The 17809-nt window shown below is 47.7% G+C and overlaps 1 protein-coding gene across 2 annotated transcripts in view; it reads right to left on the bottom strand.

Moving 5' to 3' along the window:
• Window positions 1-8880: 8880 nt before the first annotated feature.
• The window catches only part of GLT1D1 (glycosyltransferase 1 domain containing 1), a 122915-nt gene continuing 113986 nt past the window's right edge, over window positions 8881-17809 (bottom strand). For both annotated transcript variants that reach the window (XM_025402326.1, XM_025402324.1), the window contains one exon: window positions 8881-10899. In XM_025402326.1, the coding sequence (XP_025258111.1) occupies window positions 10738-10899 (162 nt within the window). In that variant the 3' untranslated portion in view covers window positions 8881-10737. The remainder of the gene's footprint in view (window positions 10900-17809) is intronic.

The raw sequence follows: 17809 nt of genomic DNA, 5'->3' as shown, positions 1-17809 counted from the left end.
AGCAACGTATAGATGAGCCTGACTGAGCCTTCCTCAGTGCCGAGCTAAAGCCTCCATCCCGGGAGCGGCTACAGCTTCATTACCATCACACGTGACCTGTGCTGACATGGGAGGAGCTACAGCTTCATTACCATCACACGTGACCTGTGCTGACATGGGAGGAGCTACAGCTTCACTACCATCACACGTGACCTGTGCTGACATGGGAGGAGCTACAGCGTCACTACCATCACACGTGACCTGTGCTGACATGGGAGGGGCTACAGCGTCATTACCATCACACGTGACCTGTGCTGACATGGGAGGGGCTGCAGCGTCATTACCATCGCACGTGACCTGTGCTGACATGAGACGCACTGTGTCTTTGCAGCTGCAGCCCAACCTCTACATGCAACGCCACACCATCTCCCCTCTCGCCGACCCCATAAGCCCGCCTGTCACTTCCCCCAAGGGAGATGCTGCTTTGAGGAACCCTCCCAGTGCTCTCCTTACTTCAGTCCAGTAGTAAAATTCCTATTGATCAAAACCTGCATTGTGGTGGAGTTATTTGTAACTCGCCAGGTGAATGAACCTGGGTATTTTTCAGGCATCACAGAGCTCGAGAAGTTCAATGTTGTCAGCACCGAGCACTGCCTGGCACACAGTAACTGTTCAGTTAATGTTTTCTGCAGTGGACAGAAGTGGAGCACTGTCCCCATCTGACGGTGTCTGAGTCATAAACGCGGTTTTGTTCCGAATCCTCTCATGACTGGCAGTTGGTGACAGAATGGCTGAGCCCTTGAGTGCATTTAGACATCGGGAGAGACAGGACAGAGAAACACAGAGAGGGACACCTTCTTCACAAACACAAATCCAGCTGGTGAATAGACTCAGTAAGCTGTTTTTCCATATATTTCTAAAATCCAGGAATTTGCACCAAATACTGAGTCAGAAACCTATTATAGTCGACTGTACTATCAATGACCGGCCTGTGGTCTGTTAGGAACGGGGCTGCTCAGCAGCAGGCAAGCGAGCGAAGCTCCATCTGTATTTATAGCCACTCCCCATTGTTCCTATTACCACGATGCACCTCCAGTCAGGTCAGCGGCAGGATTAAGTACTCACAGAAGCGTGGACCCCATCGTGAACTGCACATGCAAGGATCTAGGTTGCATGTTCCTTACGAGAATCTGATGCCTGATCATCCGTCACTGTCTCCCGTCATGCCCAGATAGAACCATCTAGTTGCAGGAAAACAAGCTCAGTGCTCCCAGTGATTCCACATTATGGTGAGTTGTAGAATTATTTCATCATATGTTACAATGTAATAATAATAAAGTGGACAATAAATGCAACGCACTTGAATCATCCCCACACCATCCCCCTCACCCCAGTCCATGGAAAAGCTATCTTCCACAAAACCAGTCCCTGCTGCCAAAAAGTTTGGGGACCGCTGAACTATACTGCTTGGCACCCCGATCTCTGGATTCTTGCAAACATCTGGCTATTAACCTTTCTGCCATATTTTTATATGAGATGGTAAAATGAAAATACACATGCTAAAGACAACAATCTGTTTTCAATGAAGCATGACGGTTTTACTAGCTGAGGCTTTCCAAAGTGCTTAGGGTGATTTCAAAGGGCTCTAATGAAAAAGGCATGACTATGCGATTTTTTTTTCCCTTCTTCTTTCTTTTTTCTTTTCTAAGGAGAAAGCTTTTGAAGTTTTTGTAATTTAGTAGAATTGTGCTATATTTTAGGAGGACAATTCTCTCAGCCTAAATTTTTAAGGACCATTTATGAGTCTGAAAGAAGTAAATTATAAAATAATCTCTTTAAAATAGATTGTGGCCACGGAGGCAGATGAAGTCGTTCCTTTTAACAAACCCCTCCCCTTTTTTTTGTATTCATTTTTCCCAGAAATTCCTTTACAAAGATTCTCTTAGAAATTACTTGCAGCATCTTGGATGTGGTTTTTTTTTTTTTTTTTTTTTTTTTTTTTTTTTTTTTTGAGGCGGAGTCTCGCTCTGTGGCCCAGGCTGGAGTGCAGTGGCCCGATCTCGGCTCACTGCAAGCTCCACCTCCCGGGTTCCCGCCATTCTCCTGCCTCAGCCTCCCGAGTAGCTGGGACTACAGGCGCCGCCACCACGCCCGGCTAATTTTTTTGTATTTTTAGTAGAGACGGGGTTTCATTGTGTTAGCCAGGATGGTCTCGATCTCCTGACCTCGTGATCCGCCCATCTCGGCCTCCCAAAGTGCTGGGATTACAGGCTTGAGCCACCGCGCCCGGCCGGATGTGGTTTTTATCCTGAAAAGTTGTTGAGGCTGAATAGCCCTTAGGTCACGTTCTCAGTGACTTTCGATCCTAACTTCTTTGTTAGAGATGACTCTGTAACATCGTGGAACACTTTCCATGAGAATGCATTAATGTTCACGCCTATAATCCCAGCACTTGGGGAGGCCAAGGTGGGCGGATCACAAAGTCAGGAGTTTAAGACCAGCATGACCAAGATGGTGAAACCCCATCTCTACTAAAAATACAAAAATTAGCTGGCGTGGTGGTGGGCGCCTGTAATCCCAGCTACTCAGGAGGCTGAGGCAGAAGAATTGCTTGAATCTGGGAGGCGGAGGTTGCAGTGAGCCAAGATCATGCCACTGCATTTTAGCCTGGGTGACAGAACAAGACTCTGTCTCAAAAAAAAAGGAGAATGCATTCTAACAAGATTTAATTAATACTAATTAATTAAATCAGTGAAGCACCCCGGAAGGTACCCCAGCCCCCAAAACACAGCCTGAGCCAATTATTCTAATAAAAACTTATAGAATGAATGAATGAATGGTTATATAGATGCTGTCAGAACAGGAAAAAATAAACTCCACAGGAAGATGGGAATATTTCCACATTTCCTGCTGGAGATTCAGTTCTGAACCTCAATACAGAATGGCTTGGAGAGTCAGACGGTCAGAGGTTGACTTTCTTTCATTGAGCTTAGGGGCTGAAAATCTTGACTGTGCATAGGATATGATGTGCAGGGCTGTACATACATGGTCAGACATGCCATACATTGGGGAGTTTTCAAGGAGAATTTCGACTATACGAGATTTTGGTTTTAAATGCTACCTCTAGAACTCACACTCTGCACAAGATGGCCTTCCATTGCATCTCATTTTTAATATCAATTCTTGATTTGTTTTAGTCAAGCTGACTCATGGATCCCTTCAGAAGAGATTTCTATTTCCCAAGATCCTCCAACAGGAACAACAATGCACTTAGTCATTCAGGGTAGTCATAAAAACATTCAGAAGGGCCAAAACTGGGCCGGGTTCAGTGGCTCACACCTGTAATCCCAACAATTTGGGAGGCCGAGGCAGGAGGATCATTTGAGGTCAGGAGTTTGAGGCCAGCTTGGCCAACACAGTGAAACCCTGTCTCTACCAAAAAATACACAAAAATTAGCTGAGCATGGTGGTGTGCACCTGTAGTCACAGCTACTCAGGAGGCCGAGGCAGGAGGATCATTTGAGGTCAGGAGTTTGAGGCCAGCTTGGCCAACACAGTGAAATCCTGTCTACCAAAAAACACAAAAATTAGCTGAGCATGGTGGCACGCACCTGTAGTTGCAGCTACTCAGGAGGCTGAGGCAGGAGAATCACTTGTACCCAGGAGGTGGAGGCTGCAGTGAACTGAGATCATGCCATTGCACTCCAGCCTGGGTGACACAGTGAGACTCTGCATAAAAAAAAAAAAAAAAAAAAAAAAAAAAGGGCCCAAATTATAAATACAGTTGATACATTTAATTGTGTTGTGTTTTCCAAGATTGTGTCTCACCTAACACGGAGGGACATCTTACGAGATTCAGATGAAACCCTACGTACTCTTTCACTCTGAGTTTTTAATTTATGAGCTGCAGGGTTTGAAGCACTAATCAATACAGGCAGTTGGCTGAGGACTCATTTTACAAATGAGGCTCTTGGGGAGGAAAGGTGGACTGTGTCACAGTGGACTCAAAGGCTAAATTAAAACCTGCTGGAAAACACTTTTCTTGGCACTAAAAGGTATTTAGTGATTAATAAAAAGTAGGGGCCGGGTGCGGTGGCTCAAGCCTGTAATCCCAGCACTTTGGGAGGCCGAGATGGGCGGATCACAAGGTCAGGAGATCGAGACCACCCTGGCTCACACGGTGAAACCCCGTCTCTACTAAAAAATACAAAAAACTAGCTGGGCGAGGTGGCGGGTGCCTGTGGTCCCAGCTACTCGGGAGGCTGAGGCAGGAGAATGGCGGGAACCAGGGAGGCAGAGCTTGCAGTCAGCTGAGATCCGGCCACTGCACTCCAGTCTGGGCGACAGAGCGAGACTCCGTCTCAAAAAAAAAAAAAAAATAGGATGCCTGTAACCATTGCAGACACTAAACACAGTTCATCTCAATAGCTGCTGCAGTTGCAAGCTGCCTCTAAAATATGCATTCTCCCTTTTTTTTGTCACAGATCCCCAGCTTTTCAACCAGACACATGGCTGCTCAGAAAACCCTGCATTTCCAAGATTCCCTTGCAGCTAGGTGTGGCCATGGGATGTAAGTGGAGGTGGAGATTGTCCTGAAAGGAAGGAGAGAGATGTTTCCATTCCTGCCGTCCATTTTCTTGCAGCCTGGAATTCAGGCATGATGCTGGAGCATGGGTAGCCACCTTGCACCATGAGGTAGAGACAGCCACATACTGAGGATGGAAGGAGCCTGGATCTTTGCCCCATACCTGCTCGGTGAATCTCTTGAAAGAGAGAAAATATGCATCCTCTTTTGCTTAAGCCACTGTTTATTATGGATCTTATGTCTGTTTGAACCAAATGTCATCCTGATGCCCTCCCACTCCATAGCAGTGTCAAGTCAGTCCCTCTTCCTGACTCTTAGGTGTGTAAAATGTTTAAAATAAATACTAACAGGATGTAAATACATTGAAAAGTAAAACTGCAAATGTTGCAAAAGATGCAGGATTTGTTGAAATTGGTGAACTGGATGTTGGAGAATTACTTGGACCACAGGCACGTTAGGCTCTGGCAGTGCTGGAAACTGGCTAACAATTGAGGACAAACCCAGCAGGAGAATGAGGGGACAGGCCTCGCAGAAGAAAACTTCAATTTCAAAGGAAGAAGAGAATCTCTGAGGGGTATTGATGAGGTCCTAGCACATTGTTTCTTATTTGTATGAAATATCTCTTGGCCTGGCTGGGCACGGTGGCTCATGCCTGTAATCCCAGCACTTTGGGAGGCCAAGGTAAGCAGATCACTTGAGGCCAGGAGTTCGAGACCAGCCTGGTCAACATGACAAAACCCTGTCTCTGCTAAAAATACACAAATTAGCCAGGCATGGTGGTGCTTGTCTGTAGTCCCAGCTACTTGGGAGGCTGAGGCAGGAGAATTGCTTGAACCCAGGAGTCAGAGGTTGTAGTAAGCCGAGATCACACCACTGCACTCCAGCCTGGGCGACAGGGTGAGACTCCATCTCAAAAAAAAAAAAAAAAACCGAAAGAAAATAAAAGGAAAAAGATGTACCTCTTGGCCTTATACTCATAATGTCGTTTTCTTTTCTTTTCTTTTCCTTTTTAATCAGAGACAGGGTCTGGCTCTGTCTCCCAGGCTGGAGTGTAATGGGGCCATTATAGCTCACAGCAACCTCAAACTCCTGGATTGGAGCAATCCTCCGGCCTCAGCCACCCAAGTAGCTGGGACTACAGACATGTGCCGCTGTGTCTGGCTAATCTGGCTAGTTTTTTGCTATTTTTTGTAGACATGGGGTCTCACTATGCTGCTCAGGCTGGTCTCAAACTCCTGGGCTCAAGTGATCCTCCCACCTTGGCCTCCCAAAGCACTGGGATTACAGGCGTGAGCCACTGGATACTGTTTCTATTATGCCCACACAAATAAATTTTGTTCAACGTAAGGCAGATTTAACCTATGTTCATAATTTTGGGCTTCATTTTTCAGTATGAAGTCACAATCCAGCCTTTTCTTAGACTGTCCTTGTTTTCCATGAAATTCTGGTCCCTGTTCGAATGGATGATGTCAGTCAGCAGCTGTCAGCTTCTGCTGCACACGGGGTCACTGGGCTGTTTTGGGCCTGGGTCTCCCCTGACAGTCTGATTCCTTTAGTCAGGGACGCCGCCTGAGTATCCAGATTTCTCAAAGACAAGGCTGGGAGCTGCCATTTCCAGTGGCCCCGCCAGCTGCGGCTGATCCCAGGTAGGGAGATCTTGGCTCACACCATTCCCACATCAGCTCCTACCACTGACCGACCATTTAAAGTGACATTAGAATCAGAGAGGGGAAGTGAGGATGGGGACTGGGAAGATGCAAGGAAACAAAAAAAGAAGGAGAGAGGGAGGAAGGGAGGAAGACAAATGTTTCTTCATCAGAAAACAGAGAAGAGCTAGCTCTCCCGTCTCGTAAGAAGCTCCAGATAAATGCTAAAAAAGGCAAGTTCAACCACCAGGGACGCTTCAAGGCAAGAGGTCCCGTAGCTCCATGCAAAGTACTACTGCAGAGGCCAAAAGAGGAAAGCAACGAACACCTGACACCAAGACACCTGCTGTGAGCTCACAGGTTTTCAACACTCCAGCCTTAACTGTATCCGGGGAGTGCGGTCTTCACCACACTTTCCAGATCCGCAGGGCTGGCAAGGTTCTGACTGCGCCCGCGCGGCCCCATTGACAAGGGGAGCCTATGCAGTCTGGTTTTGTAAACTTTAAGATGCACGATGAACCTCTGAAGGTGGAGAAGGTACTCTGTCTTACTGCTTTACTGTGAGAGTGTGGGAAGGGGCTGAAGAGTGGTATTTAAGGAGAAGCTGTAAGCCTCAACTCATCACTCGGACCTGCAACCCAGTGTCAGCCATGCCTCTCGCTACATGACACTAAGTTATTAGATACATATATGTATATGTGTGTATATATGTATATATATGTGTATATATGTATATATGTATATACACCCATAATATATATATACATATATATACACACGATATATGTGTATATACATATATGTGTATTTATATACACACACACACACACACATATATAGTTTGTTTGTGTTTTGTTTTTGTTTGAGGCAGTCTTGCTCTGTCACCCAGGCTGGAGTGATGTGGCATGATCTCGGCTCACTGCAATCTCCACCTCCTGGGTTCAAGCAATTCTCCTGCCTCAGCCTCCCTAGTAGCTGGGATTACAGGCATGTGCCACCATGCCTGGCTAATTTTTGTGTTTTTAGTAGAGACAGGGATTTGAACCATGTTGGCTAGGTTGGTCCTGAACTCCAACTCCTGGCCTCAAGTGATCCGCCTGCCTGGGCCTCCCAAAGTGCTGGGATTACAAGCGTGAGCCACGGAACCTGGCTTAGTGTTATTTTTATTAAAAGTATTTCCCTCAATATGTAAAGGTTATAGTATCTCAGTTTTATCCTGCAATGTATTTTTGAGTCATTCAAACCTGTACATCAGCAAACTAAAAACTACACACAAAACGTTTGAACATTTTACCCACAGGAAAAGAAATCATTATATCCAAAGGACACCTGTGCTCATATGTTTATTGCAGCACTATTCACAATAACAAAGATATAGAATCAACCTAAGTGTCCATCAATGGAGGACTCGATAAAGAAAATGTGGTGCCGGGTGTGGTGACTCAAGCCTGTAATCCCAGCACTTTGGGAGGTTGAGGTGGGCGGATCACCTGAGGTTGGAAGTTTGAGACCAGCCGGGCCAACATGGAGAAACCCCGTCTGTACTAAAACTACAAAATTAGCTGGGCATAGTGGTGCGTGCCTGTAGTCCCAGCTACTTGGGAGGCTGAGGCAGGAGAATCGCTTGAAGCCGGGAGGCGCAGATTGAGGTGAGCTGAGATTGCGCCACTGCACTCCAGCATGGGCAACAAGAGCAAATCTCCATCCAAAAAAAAATGTGGAATATATACACACAATGAATACTATTCAGCCATGAAAAGGAAGGGAATCATGTCTTTTGCAGCAACATGGATGGAAGTGGAGGTCATTATTATATTCAGTGATACAACTTAGAAACAGAAAGACAAATCTTGCAAATTTTCCTTGTAAGCAGGAGCTAAATAATGTGTACACATGGAAGCAGAGTGTGGAATGCTGGGCCTTCGAGGGCTGAGAGGGAAGAGGGGAGGATGAGGGTTGCTTGGCGGGCACGGTGTACATTGCCCAGTGAGAGATGCCCCGAAGACCCTGACCTCACCACCGTGCAATGTATCAACAGAGCACAACTGCATGTGTGCCCCACGAATATATACAAATAAAAATACATGTTTAGGTCAGGCGTGGTGGCTCATACTTGTAATCTCAGCACTTTGGGAGGCCAAGGCGGGCGGACCACTTGAGGTCAGGAGTTCGAGACCAGCCTGGCCAACATGGTGAAACCCCATCTCTACTAAAAATACAAATAAAAATACAAATACCATATACAAATAAAAATAAATACATGCTTAGGCCACGCATGGTGGCGGGCGCCTATAATCCCAGCTACTCAGGAAGATGAGGCAGGAGAATCACTTCAACCCACGTAGCAGAGGCTGCAGTGAGCCGAGATCGCACCACTGCACTCCAGCCTGGGTGACAGAGCAAGACTCTGTCTCAAAAATAATAATAAAAATAAATAAATGTTTAAACATAAAGTGAACCAAGTGTGAAACTGACACCATGTAGAACCCTCGTGGAAAAGCCCTGGTTTTACATCTATACTTGGGTATTAAAATAGTGGCTGCATTTTAACCCCCACTTAACTAGATGCTAGAGTGTCTGTACTTCCTTTGAAGACGTGAGGTCTGGCGGAGGGATCTGCTCCTTGCAGAAGACTCCTCACCGTGGGCAGAAACAGAGGCTATTTTCATGTGGCTAATGGTGACATATTTTATTAATTTAAAAACACGCCCTTCCCCCATAGTGCATGGGGCATGTGCACATTTTCCTACAAAGACATAAATGGTGATGTGGAGGTATGGTGGAGGTCAAGCATCTACAGGGTCATTCAAGGAGGAACAGATTCAAGCTTTTGGATGATCAGCGTTTTGTAAATAGCAGCATCTTCAGATCTAAGACAACACTGGACCTGGTAGGACCTTTTCTTTGGGTGGCATTAATGACTCCAGATTCAGACCAGGTGGTCCACTCCGGGCCCAGGCTCTGCCTCTGCCTCCTCTGTCCCACACCTAGACATGAAAGCCATAACCCTTGGGTCCCTCAGAGGACAAAAACAAGGGAGGGGAGGGGGACGATGGGAGCCATTGTTGAGCAGCTGGGAGCCTCTGCTGTTTCCAGCTAACTGCCTTTCTGGAAAGCGATTCTGTTCCACGATGGAGGCAGTGGAATGAAACATGAAATTACACGGCACAAGATCCAAGCTAGTTGTTCTCATCCCCGGGGCATCAGAGTTTAAGAAGTTTAATTTGAGGCTACTTCTTTTAAAAACAAGATGTAGGTTGTGCCATTAAAAAAAAAAAAAGATGGTTGAAAACATGAAAGCAGAAAGTCCAGACATCCTAAAACTTGAAGCCAAGACAGCGCCGGTGGAATCTTCTCCCTCGGCCCTCCGAAGCGCCTGCACCCGCTTTCACCGAATGCTTCCCATGCAATGCTCTGCCCTGGCTGTGCCTTCTTGCCTCCTTAAAGCAGACTCTGCTTTCTACCCACACGAGGTGGGAAACACCACCTTCCCCATTTGTTGTAAGGAATCTACCGGCATGCAACAATTTCAGTGTTCAGTGGAGGTTTTCCCAGGCAAATTCCACTAGCAGAGGACAAGGAAGACTGCACGTTCTCATGTGACATGGGTGACATGGATGGGGCGAGGCCACCATTACCATGATGGCAGGGCTGGCACGGGCTGACCTCACTGTGTGGCTGCAAAGCCCTGCAGACCTGAGCTCCACCCTGCCAAGGGCTGGAGGCTGGTGACCCTTCCAACACCCATCCCTGGGTCCCTGATGTGGGAAGGGGAAGGGCCCACCCTGGACCCAAAGCCCCAGGACTCCATCTCTGGGTTACTTGAGTGTTTTGCAGGCTACGCATGATGTGGCGCTTGTTCCTACCTGGTTTTCCACTCAAATTCAGCCAAGAGGTGGGCGGGGCCTACAAGCAGCCTGCCCACTTTTCTAAAAAGCACAATTTTCAATTCCACCATTGAAAAGTGAGATGTGCTGGGCGTGAGCTCACTCGCAGCACTTTCTATTGTTCAGAGAAGCCTGGGGCCACCCACGTGTCTGTCAGAGTCCTGAGATCACAACAAAAATCCTGCTAGAACCCGGCTCAGCTGACATGTCTGTGTTTTGCTTTTGCCTTTCAAACTGGCAATGATGGGTAGAGGTCAGTCAGAAGGCAGGTCGGGGGAGTCTGAACCGTGACTGCTTGAAAATAAGCCTCTATTGTCTGCACCAAAGCCCTAAAGCAGGTAATCAAATTCTCTCCCAAATTCCCTGAAAACCAGTTCCTCTTTCCCTGTCCCAGTCAACCCAGTCACTCAAGCACCTCCATCAGGACTGGCCGGTGAACACACCTGGGACAGCATCTGAATGCACAGAAGGATATGGGATAAATGCAGTGGCTCTGGGGACTTACGACCAACATTTTCTAGGATTCTGCTGAGGCTGGTTTTATATGAACGGCCCGGGACCCACGTTACCCAGAACTCTGTCTCTGAGTGTCCACCCAAAGCTGTGTGTCGGACAGCGGGTGTCTGATGAGGCAGGGCCCTCAATCTTCAGTGCTTCCTTCCAGCTTCCTGATGAGCTGTTGGTAGGTGTCTCTTTCCACCTGCCATGAATGATACATTCTCACGTATTCCCTTCCATTCACTACAATTTCCTTTTCCAATGCAGGCTCACTAAGCAGTCTCTTTGCCAGATGAACAAACTCCTGCAAAAAAAGGAAGGAGAAGTAGACATAAATCACTGACGAAGGGAGATTTTGCAAATGCACCCAAGACCCTGTGTCTGCATTAGCTGCTGGTCTTGCCGTTGTCTGCCTCCTGGACCTGGAGAGAGTGACTTTTAGGAGGGATGGGAGTTAATGCAAACATTGAGACTGAGTGGGAAATAATATATATGCACAGACACACACGCACACACACACATGTACACACACATGCACACGCACGTGCACACACACACACACATATGCTGGGATGAACATCATAAAAAATACTGGAGCCACCAACTCCCTTCCCTAGATCAACAAGACCACCTGTCTTCCCAAGGACTCTCAGATCCACAGTTTCTTCCCTCTCATAAGTGGAGCCTCAGATGTGAACTTAGGTCTTTCCCCAGAGTCTGAGTCCCACACAATACGACCCCCCGCCCCATTTCTTTTCCTTTGTGTTGTTCTGTCCTCTTCCCTGGGTGCAGAGCCAAGCCTGTCTTCACAATACAGGTGGTGTCTGGTGCAGTGGAAAGCACTAGTGCTTCAGAGCCAGATCTGGGTTCAAATTCTTCTGAACGACCTAACTTTGCTGTGTGGCCTTGGGCAAGCTAGTGAGCCTCTCTGGGCCCCACATTTCCCATCTGTGGAGGAGTGATGGGTACTGAGTCAGTAAACCCAGCCCTGCTCTGAGTCCCAGGGGCTCCCCGCATGAAGCTGCGAGGGAGGGGGATGTAACAGCCCTTTGTTGTTCTGGTCTTTCTGCAGCTCAGCTTCTGGCTGCGTTTCTGCTTATGCTCCTCACTGATGAAGGCTTGCAGACCCTTGGCGCGGCAATGGCAATGAGAGAGTGCTCCTGCTGACCTGCTTTTCATATCAAAGCCCTTCAGGATTTCAGGATTGGAAAAATAAATTAGAAGTATTTTAACTGTTAAAGGGTATTCCGGGAGAGGAGGGGACCAGTCATTACTCTCCATGTGTGCACACAAGTCAACAGCAGAGTTCTTGATGCAGGAGGCGTGGGTTTAAATTCACACCCTACCCTTCACGTGAGCGGCAGTGGGTCAGTTTCTTACCCTCCCTGTGCCTCAGCTCCTCAACTGTCAATCAGGGGTAGTCACATACCTCTTTCCTAGGGTGTTGAGAGGATAGCAAACGAGTTACTGCAAACAAAGAATTTTGAGCAAAGCCCAGCACATGCTTAGCTCTCGTTACCATGGTTATTCCCCTACAGCCCACGTAAATTCCAAGAAGGCAGCTATGTCTAAGATCAATACACAGCGCTCTTGCTGTTTAAAAGGAATATAAACATATTCTCCAAATTATTGTTAATTAAATGTTGAATGCCTTTTATAGCTGGCAATATACACAGTCATATTTATGGTACAGTAGAATTATATTTTTATAGATTATGTTTATACTTTATAGTAAATTGGTAGTCGTTTTATAATAAAAATATAATATGTTTATTCCCGTTTCAGGGCAGAACAACATTCTTATTAAAATTATTTGAGATGCTTATAGCTGGGTATATTATTTTATGATGCTGGTCATATCTTTGATTTATCTCATGTGGAGACTTTGGTGGAAACCCAATCCCCTCCTTCCCCGCCCTGCTTGTTATTCTTACAGAATGTATGGCCCTTTTACCACAAAATCCTGAATTACAGCGTTTCTAGGAACAGGTTGTAATAAAACACACTCTTCTTTTCTCTCCGCATAGAAGAGTGAACAAAAAAACATATACTTAAATAAAGCAAGAGAGAGGGGGGTTATGAGTAAGCAACATCTTGGCTGCTGGCTTAATAAAACCCTGGATGACTGGCAGAAAGAAAGGAAAAGAAAACCATCAGAAAAAGCAAACATCTCTCTTGAATCATAAGTCACTCCCTGAAGCTCTGGATTCTTTTCTTCTGGACTAAAAGCTCCTATGTAGCTGCATCAGGAATCTGCTGGACACGCGCCTGTGGACATGAGAAATCCATGTGGACACAGACTCTGTCGTTTGCTTACCAGTGTAGACGGTTTGCAAAGGTGGCCACACCCTCTACCCCTGTATGCATGCCTCTTTGCAATATGACACTGCCACTCTCCCCATTGAGCGGGTGTGGTCTATTCCCCACCCCGCCCCGATGACTCTGACTTGGTCGGGTAATTTGCTTTGACTGACAGGACACATCAGAAGTCATGCGGTCTGCCTTCCATGCAAAGCTTCAAAAGCTCTTATAGCTTCCAAACATTCCCCGGCTCTGTGAGAGCCCTGGAGACCGCCAGGTAAAGCAAAGCCTGGGCTAGCCTCCTGGGGGAAGGGAGGCCATGTGAACACGGGCACTGAGCAATGACCAGCACCATGAGTGAGGCCGTCTAGGACTATCCAGCTCCAGGCCAGCTGCCGGAAGACCCTCGCTGGACCAGTGGCCCCAGGCCACTCCCCAAACCAGCAGAAGCACCACCCCGCGAACCCAGCTCCAACTGCAGACTCAGAAAACTGCAAACAAATAAAATAGTGGTAGTTGTAAGGCACTGACTTTTGGGATTCTTAGTTACACAGCTATGTATAACCGACAGTCTCGCCAGGCACTCAGCGCCTCCTCTTCAACAAGAGAACGGTGAATGTTTGAAGTTCTACCCCTCTGCACACGGACTGGGAAGAAGACCCCGTCTCCACTTCCAAAAGCTGGTCCTGATTTGTCCGAGCCAGTTGTGATGTGGCAGACACACCCTGGGCTGACCCCAGGAACCCCGGCCCATGACGTGAGTGTGGGTGGACTTGCCTCCAACCAACAGAATATGGCAAAGGTCCGGGGATGTGGCTCCCTCGACAGGGTGACGTCACACAGGACATCATCTCAGCAGAGCGGAGCAGGGGACACCCGTGTTGCCAGGCCGAGGGGCAGCAAACCACAATCAGTCCTGACTTATGATGGCTCAGCTTCAGGTTTTTCCGTTTTCCAATGGTGTGAGAGTGAGATGCTTTTGGTAGAAACTGAACTTCAGGCACCCATACAACCATTCTATTCTTACTCTCAGTACAGTAGTTGATAAATTATATGAGATATGCAAAACCGTACGCTAATACAGGCTTTGCGTTGGATAACTTTGCCCAGCTGTAGGTTAGTGTAAGGGTTCTGAGCACTGTTGAACCCTACCCCAGGTAGGCTGGGCTAAGCTGTGATACTCCGGAGGTTGGTGTATTAAGTGCATTTTCTCTTCTTTTTTTTGGGGGGGGGACAGGGTCTCGCTCTGTCACCCAAGCTGGAGTACAGTGGTGCGATCACAGCTCACTGCAGCCTCAACCTCCTGGGGTCAAGAGATCCTCCCACCTCAGCCTCCCATGTAGCTGGAAATACAGGCACATGCCCCTTATCTGGCTAATTTTTGTATTTTTTCTGAAGATGGGGTTTCACTGTGTTGCGCAGGCTGTTAGGTGCATTTTTAGCTTCCATTGGGTTTATTGAGATGTAACTCAATCACACATCCAGGGGCATCTGTCCCGTCAGCTTCTAAGAGCTGAGGTGGCCTCTGGCCAACAACCAGGGAGAGAACAATGGCCTTAGGAAACTAAACCCTGCCACCAACCATGCTCTAGATGAGAATGTGGCCCGGCCACCCAGAGTGCAGCCTGGTGGGACTTGAGGCCCTGAGCTGAGGACCCACCTGGGCTGTGCCCAGAGCCTGGACCTGCAGAAACTGCCAGATGGCAGATGGGCATGGCTTCAAGCTTCTGAGTTTGTGTTGATTTGTTGCATGCAATAGAGAACAAACACTGTTTTCCTGTTCTCCCCTGCCAACATTTGACCCAAGTCTGGCCACTGAGATTGTCAGAGGCGTTTGAACCAGAGGAACTCCATCTTGAATAGCAGCTGGGTAAACTGAGGCTGAGACCTGCTGGGCTGCATTCCCAGACGATGAAGGCATTCTAAGTCACAGGATGAGACAGGAGGTCGGCACAAGACAGAGGTCATAAAGACCTTGATGATAAAACAGGTTGCAGTAAAGAAGCCGGCCAAAACCCACTAAAACCAAGATGGCAGCAAGAGTGACTGTTGGTCGTCCTCACTGCCACACTCCCACCGGTGCCAGGACAGCTTACAAATGCCATGGCAATCGTCCTCACTGCCACACTCCCACTGGTGCCAGGACAGTTTACAAATGCCATGGCAATGTCAGGAAGTTGCCCTATATGGTCTAAACAGGGGAGGCGTGACTCATCCACCCCTTGTTTAGCATATCACCAAGAAATAACCATAAAAATGGGCAACCAGCAGCCCTCGTGGTGCTGTGTCTACAGAGTAGCCATTCTTTATTCTTTCACTTTCTTAATAAACTTGCTTTCACTTTATGGACTCGCACTGAATTCTTTCTTGCGACAGATTCAAGAACCCTCTCTTGGGGTCTGGCTTGGGACCCCTTTCACGTACCAAGATGGGAGGGAGAGACCAGCAGTCAGTGTCTTCTGGAAAAAGTGGTTTCCTCCTTCTAAGAAGAGAACACTGGGAACCACTGTCCCCTCCAGCCTCTGAGGCCACCCAGGTCACGTGGGGAGCCCAGATCCACTGCGGCGATTCCCACCCACCTCAGGACAAGGCGGCACACAGGAAGGCAGGGCCAGACACTCCCACGGAGGAGGAGAGCCGTGCCCGCCCTGACATGCCACGCCGGACATCAGCAGTGGCTCTGGAATCTGACAACGGACACCTCATCAAATGCACTGAAGAGCTACACAGCAGGACTTGCCGCCCTGAGTGTCCCTGAGACGGATCCTTCCAGCCCAGGTGCTGCAGGTTTCACACAGGTTTCAGCCAGGAGCTGTGGAAAAGCCGATTGGCTGTAACCCTGGAGGAGGGGGGGTCCACTCAGGATCTTCCATTGGCTATGCAGTGATCTACTCTTGAAAATTATTTATGAAAATAACTCAGAGGCCGGGCGCGGGGGCTCATGCCTGTAAACCCAGCACTGCGGGAGGCTGAGGTGGGCAGATTACCTGAGGTCAGGAGTTCCCGACCAACCTAGCCAACATGGTTAAACCCTGTCTCTACTAAGAATACAAAAAAATTAGCTTGTCATGGTGGTGGGCACCTGTAATCCCAGCTACTCAAGAGGGTGAGGTAGGAGGATCGCTTGAACCTGGAAGGCAGAGGTTGCAGTGAGCTGAGAGCACCATTCATTGCACTCCAGCCTGGGCGAGAAGAGCAAAACTCTGTTTAAAAAAAAAAAAAAAGAAGAAGAAAAAAGACAAGAAAAGAATTCACTGGGCATTACAGAGGGCAGACGCTAAAAAACTCAAAGCAAAGCCAAGTACGGAAATTCCATCTCTCAGGAGAGTTAAAAAACACAAGCCTCACCTCTGTTCCTGATCAGCGGTGGGAGACGCAAATGCCTTCCGGGGCCCAGCAGGTGGAGTGGGAGGCGAACACAGCCACCGTGGTCAATACAGGCCTGTGCTGGTTGCCGCATTTCTTTCTTTTCTTTTTTTTTTTTTTTTTTTTTTCCAAGAGAGGTCTAAATTCTGGATATTTATGTAAAAGTGTTCCATGTTAAATATCAACAAGTAATTCAATATTGTAAGAATACAGCAAACTAAACAAAACACATGTGCAGACCAGACCTAGGTCCAGGGCCACAGGTGTGCCAACCCTAGCTCAGGTAATGCACTTGTGATGTTAAAAAAATAATAATAATAATGCAAAAGAGCATAGTTTTGTCTTTAGAGGGTAATTACTCAATTAGTAGATGACCGTCCTCAGAGCTTCTTCCTTTCTGAGGAGTCTAGGGCTGCTGGTGGAGCATTTCTCATTGAATCCTTTTGACCTGCTCCATCTCCCTGAGGTTTCACCAAGATCCAGAGGACAAGAAGTCGTGCCCTTTTGTTTTGTTTGTTTGTTTTTGCTTTTTTGAGATGGAGTCTCTCTCTGTCGTCCAGGCTGGAGTGCAGTGGCACAATCTCAGCTCACTGCAACCTCTGCCTCCGGGGGTCAAGCGATTCACCTGCCTCAGCCTCCCAAGTAGCTGAGATTACAGGCTTGTGCCACCACGCCCGACTAATTTTTGTATTTTTAGTAGAGATAGGGTTTTGCCATGTTGGCCAGGCTGGTCTTGAACTCCTGGCCTCAAGTGATCCACCTGCATTGACCTCCCAAAGTGCTGGGATTACAGGCATGAGCCACTGCACCCAGCCAGTACCCGTTTTATAAAATGAATATTAGAACCCCATTACAATCCTTCTCATGATGATGTCACCTCAAAGCCACAGAACAAAAGGGGAAAAAACTCCACGAGAAGCGAAAGCCTTGAGCAGGACGCATGCTGGGGCTGGCAGATTTAAAATGTTATGGTTTTAAAGAGCATTACATTCTGACAACCTTCAGCAAGTGATACATACTTATTTTTCCAAGATGAGCTACAGTCAATCACAGGAAAACTGAATTTCAGGCTTGGTGTGTTAAATTAAACAGCCCCGAAGCTCCTCTCCCGCTGCTTCAAATACGACAGCTTATTGATGGGAGACGTTGACAGGGAAGTTTCTCAAGACTGGCACAGGCTGCCGTCATTAAAGATTTCGGGTGTTCCTCAGGCTTTTCTGGTTGCAGCCTTTGAGTTAATTAAGGCTTCAATGGTGGCTTTGCTTCTCAAACCTTGCTGTAAGACGCCCTAACGGAGCTTGTAAAACACACACGCCCCACACACCCGCCCTCAGCCCCCAAGATACTGATTGGGTGGGTGGACGGTGGGGTGCAGGAAAGTGCATTTGCTAACAGTGCCCAACGGCGCCCCCAGAGGGTTGTGGGAAGCCTGACAGGTCTAAGGCAGCCTGCCGTGCCTGCCTCGTTTTCCACAAATTTGGTCGTAGGACAGATTTCCTGTGTTCGAAACTGCAAGTTGTGAGGCTCCTCCTTCAAGACCTCAATGC

Source organism: Theropithecus gelada, chromosome 11 (genome assembly GCF_003255815.1).
Source record: "Theropithecus gelada isolate Dixy chromosome 11, Tgel_1.0, whole genome shotgun sequence".
Classification (NCBI taxonomy): domain Eukaryota; kingdom Metazoa; phylum Chordata; class Mammalia; order Primates; family Cercopithecidae; genus Theropithecus; species Theropithecus gelada.
The sequence above is the reverse complement of the archived record's forward strand: the minus strand, read 5'-3'. Positions and strand labels throughout refer to the sequence as shown.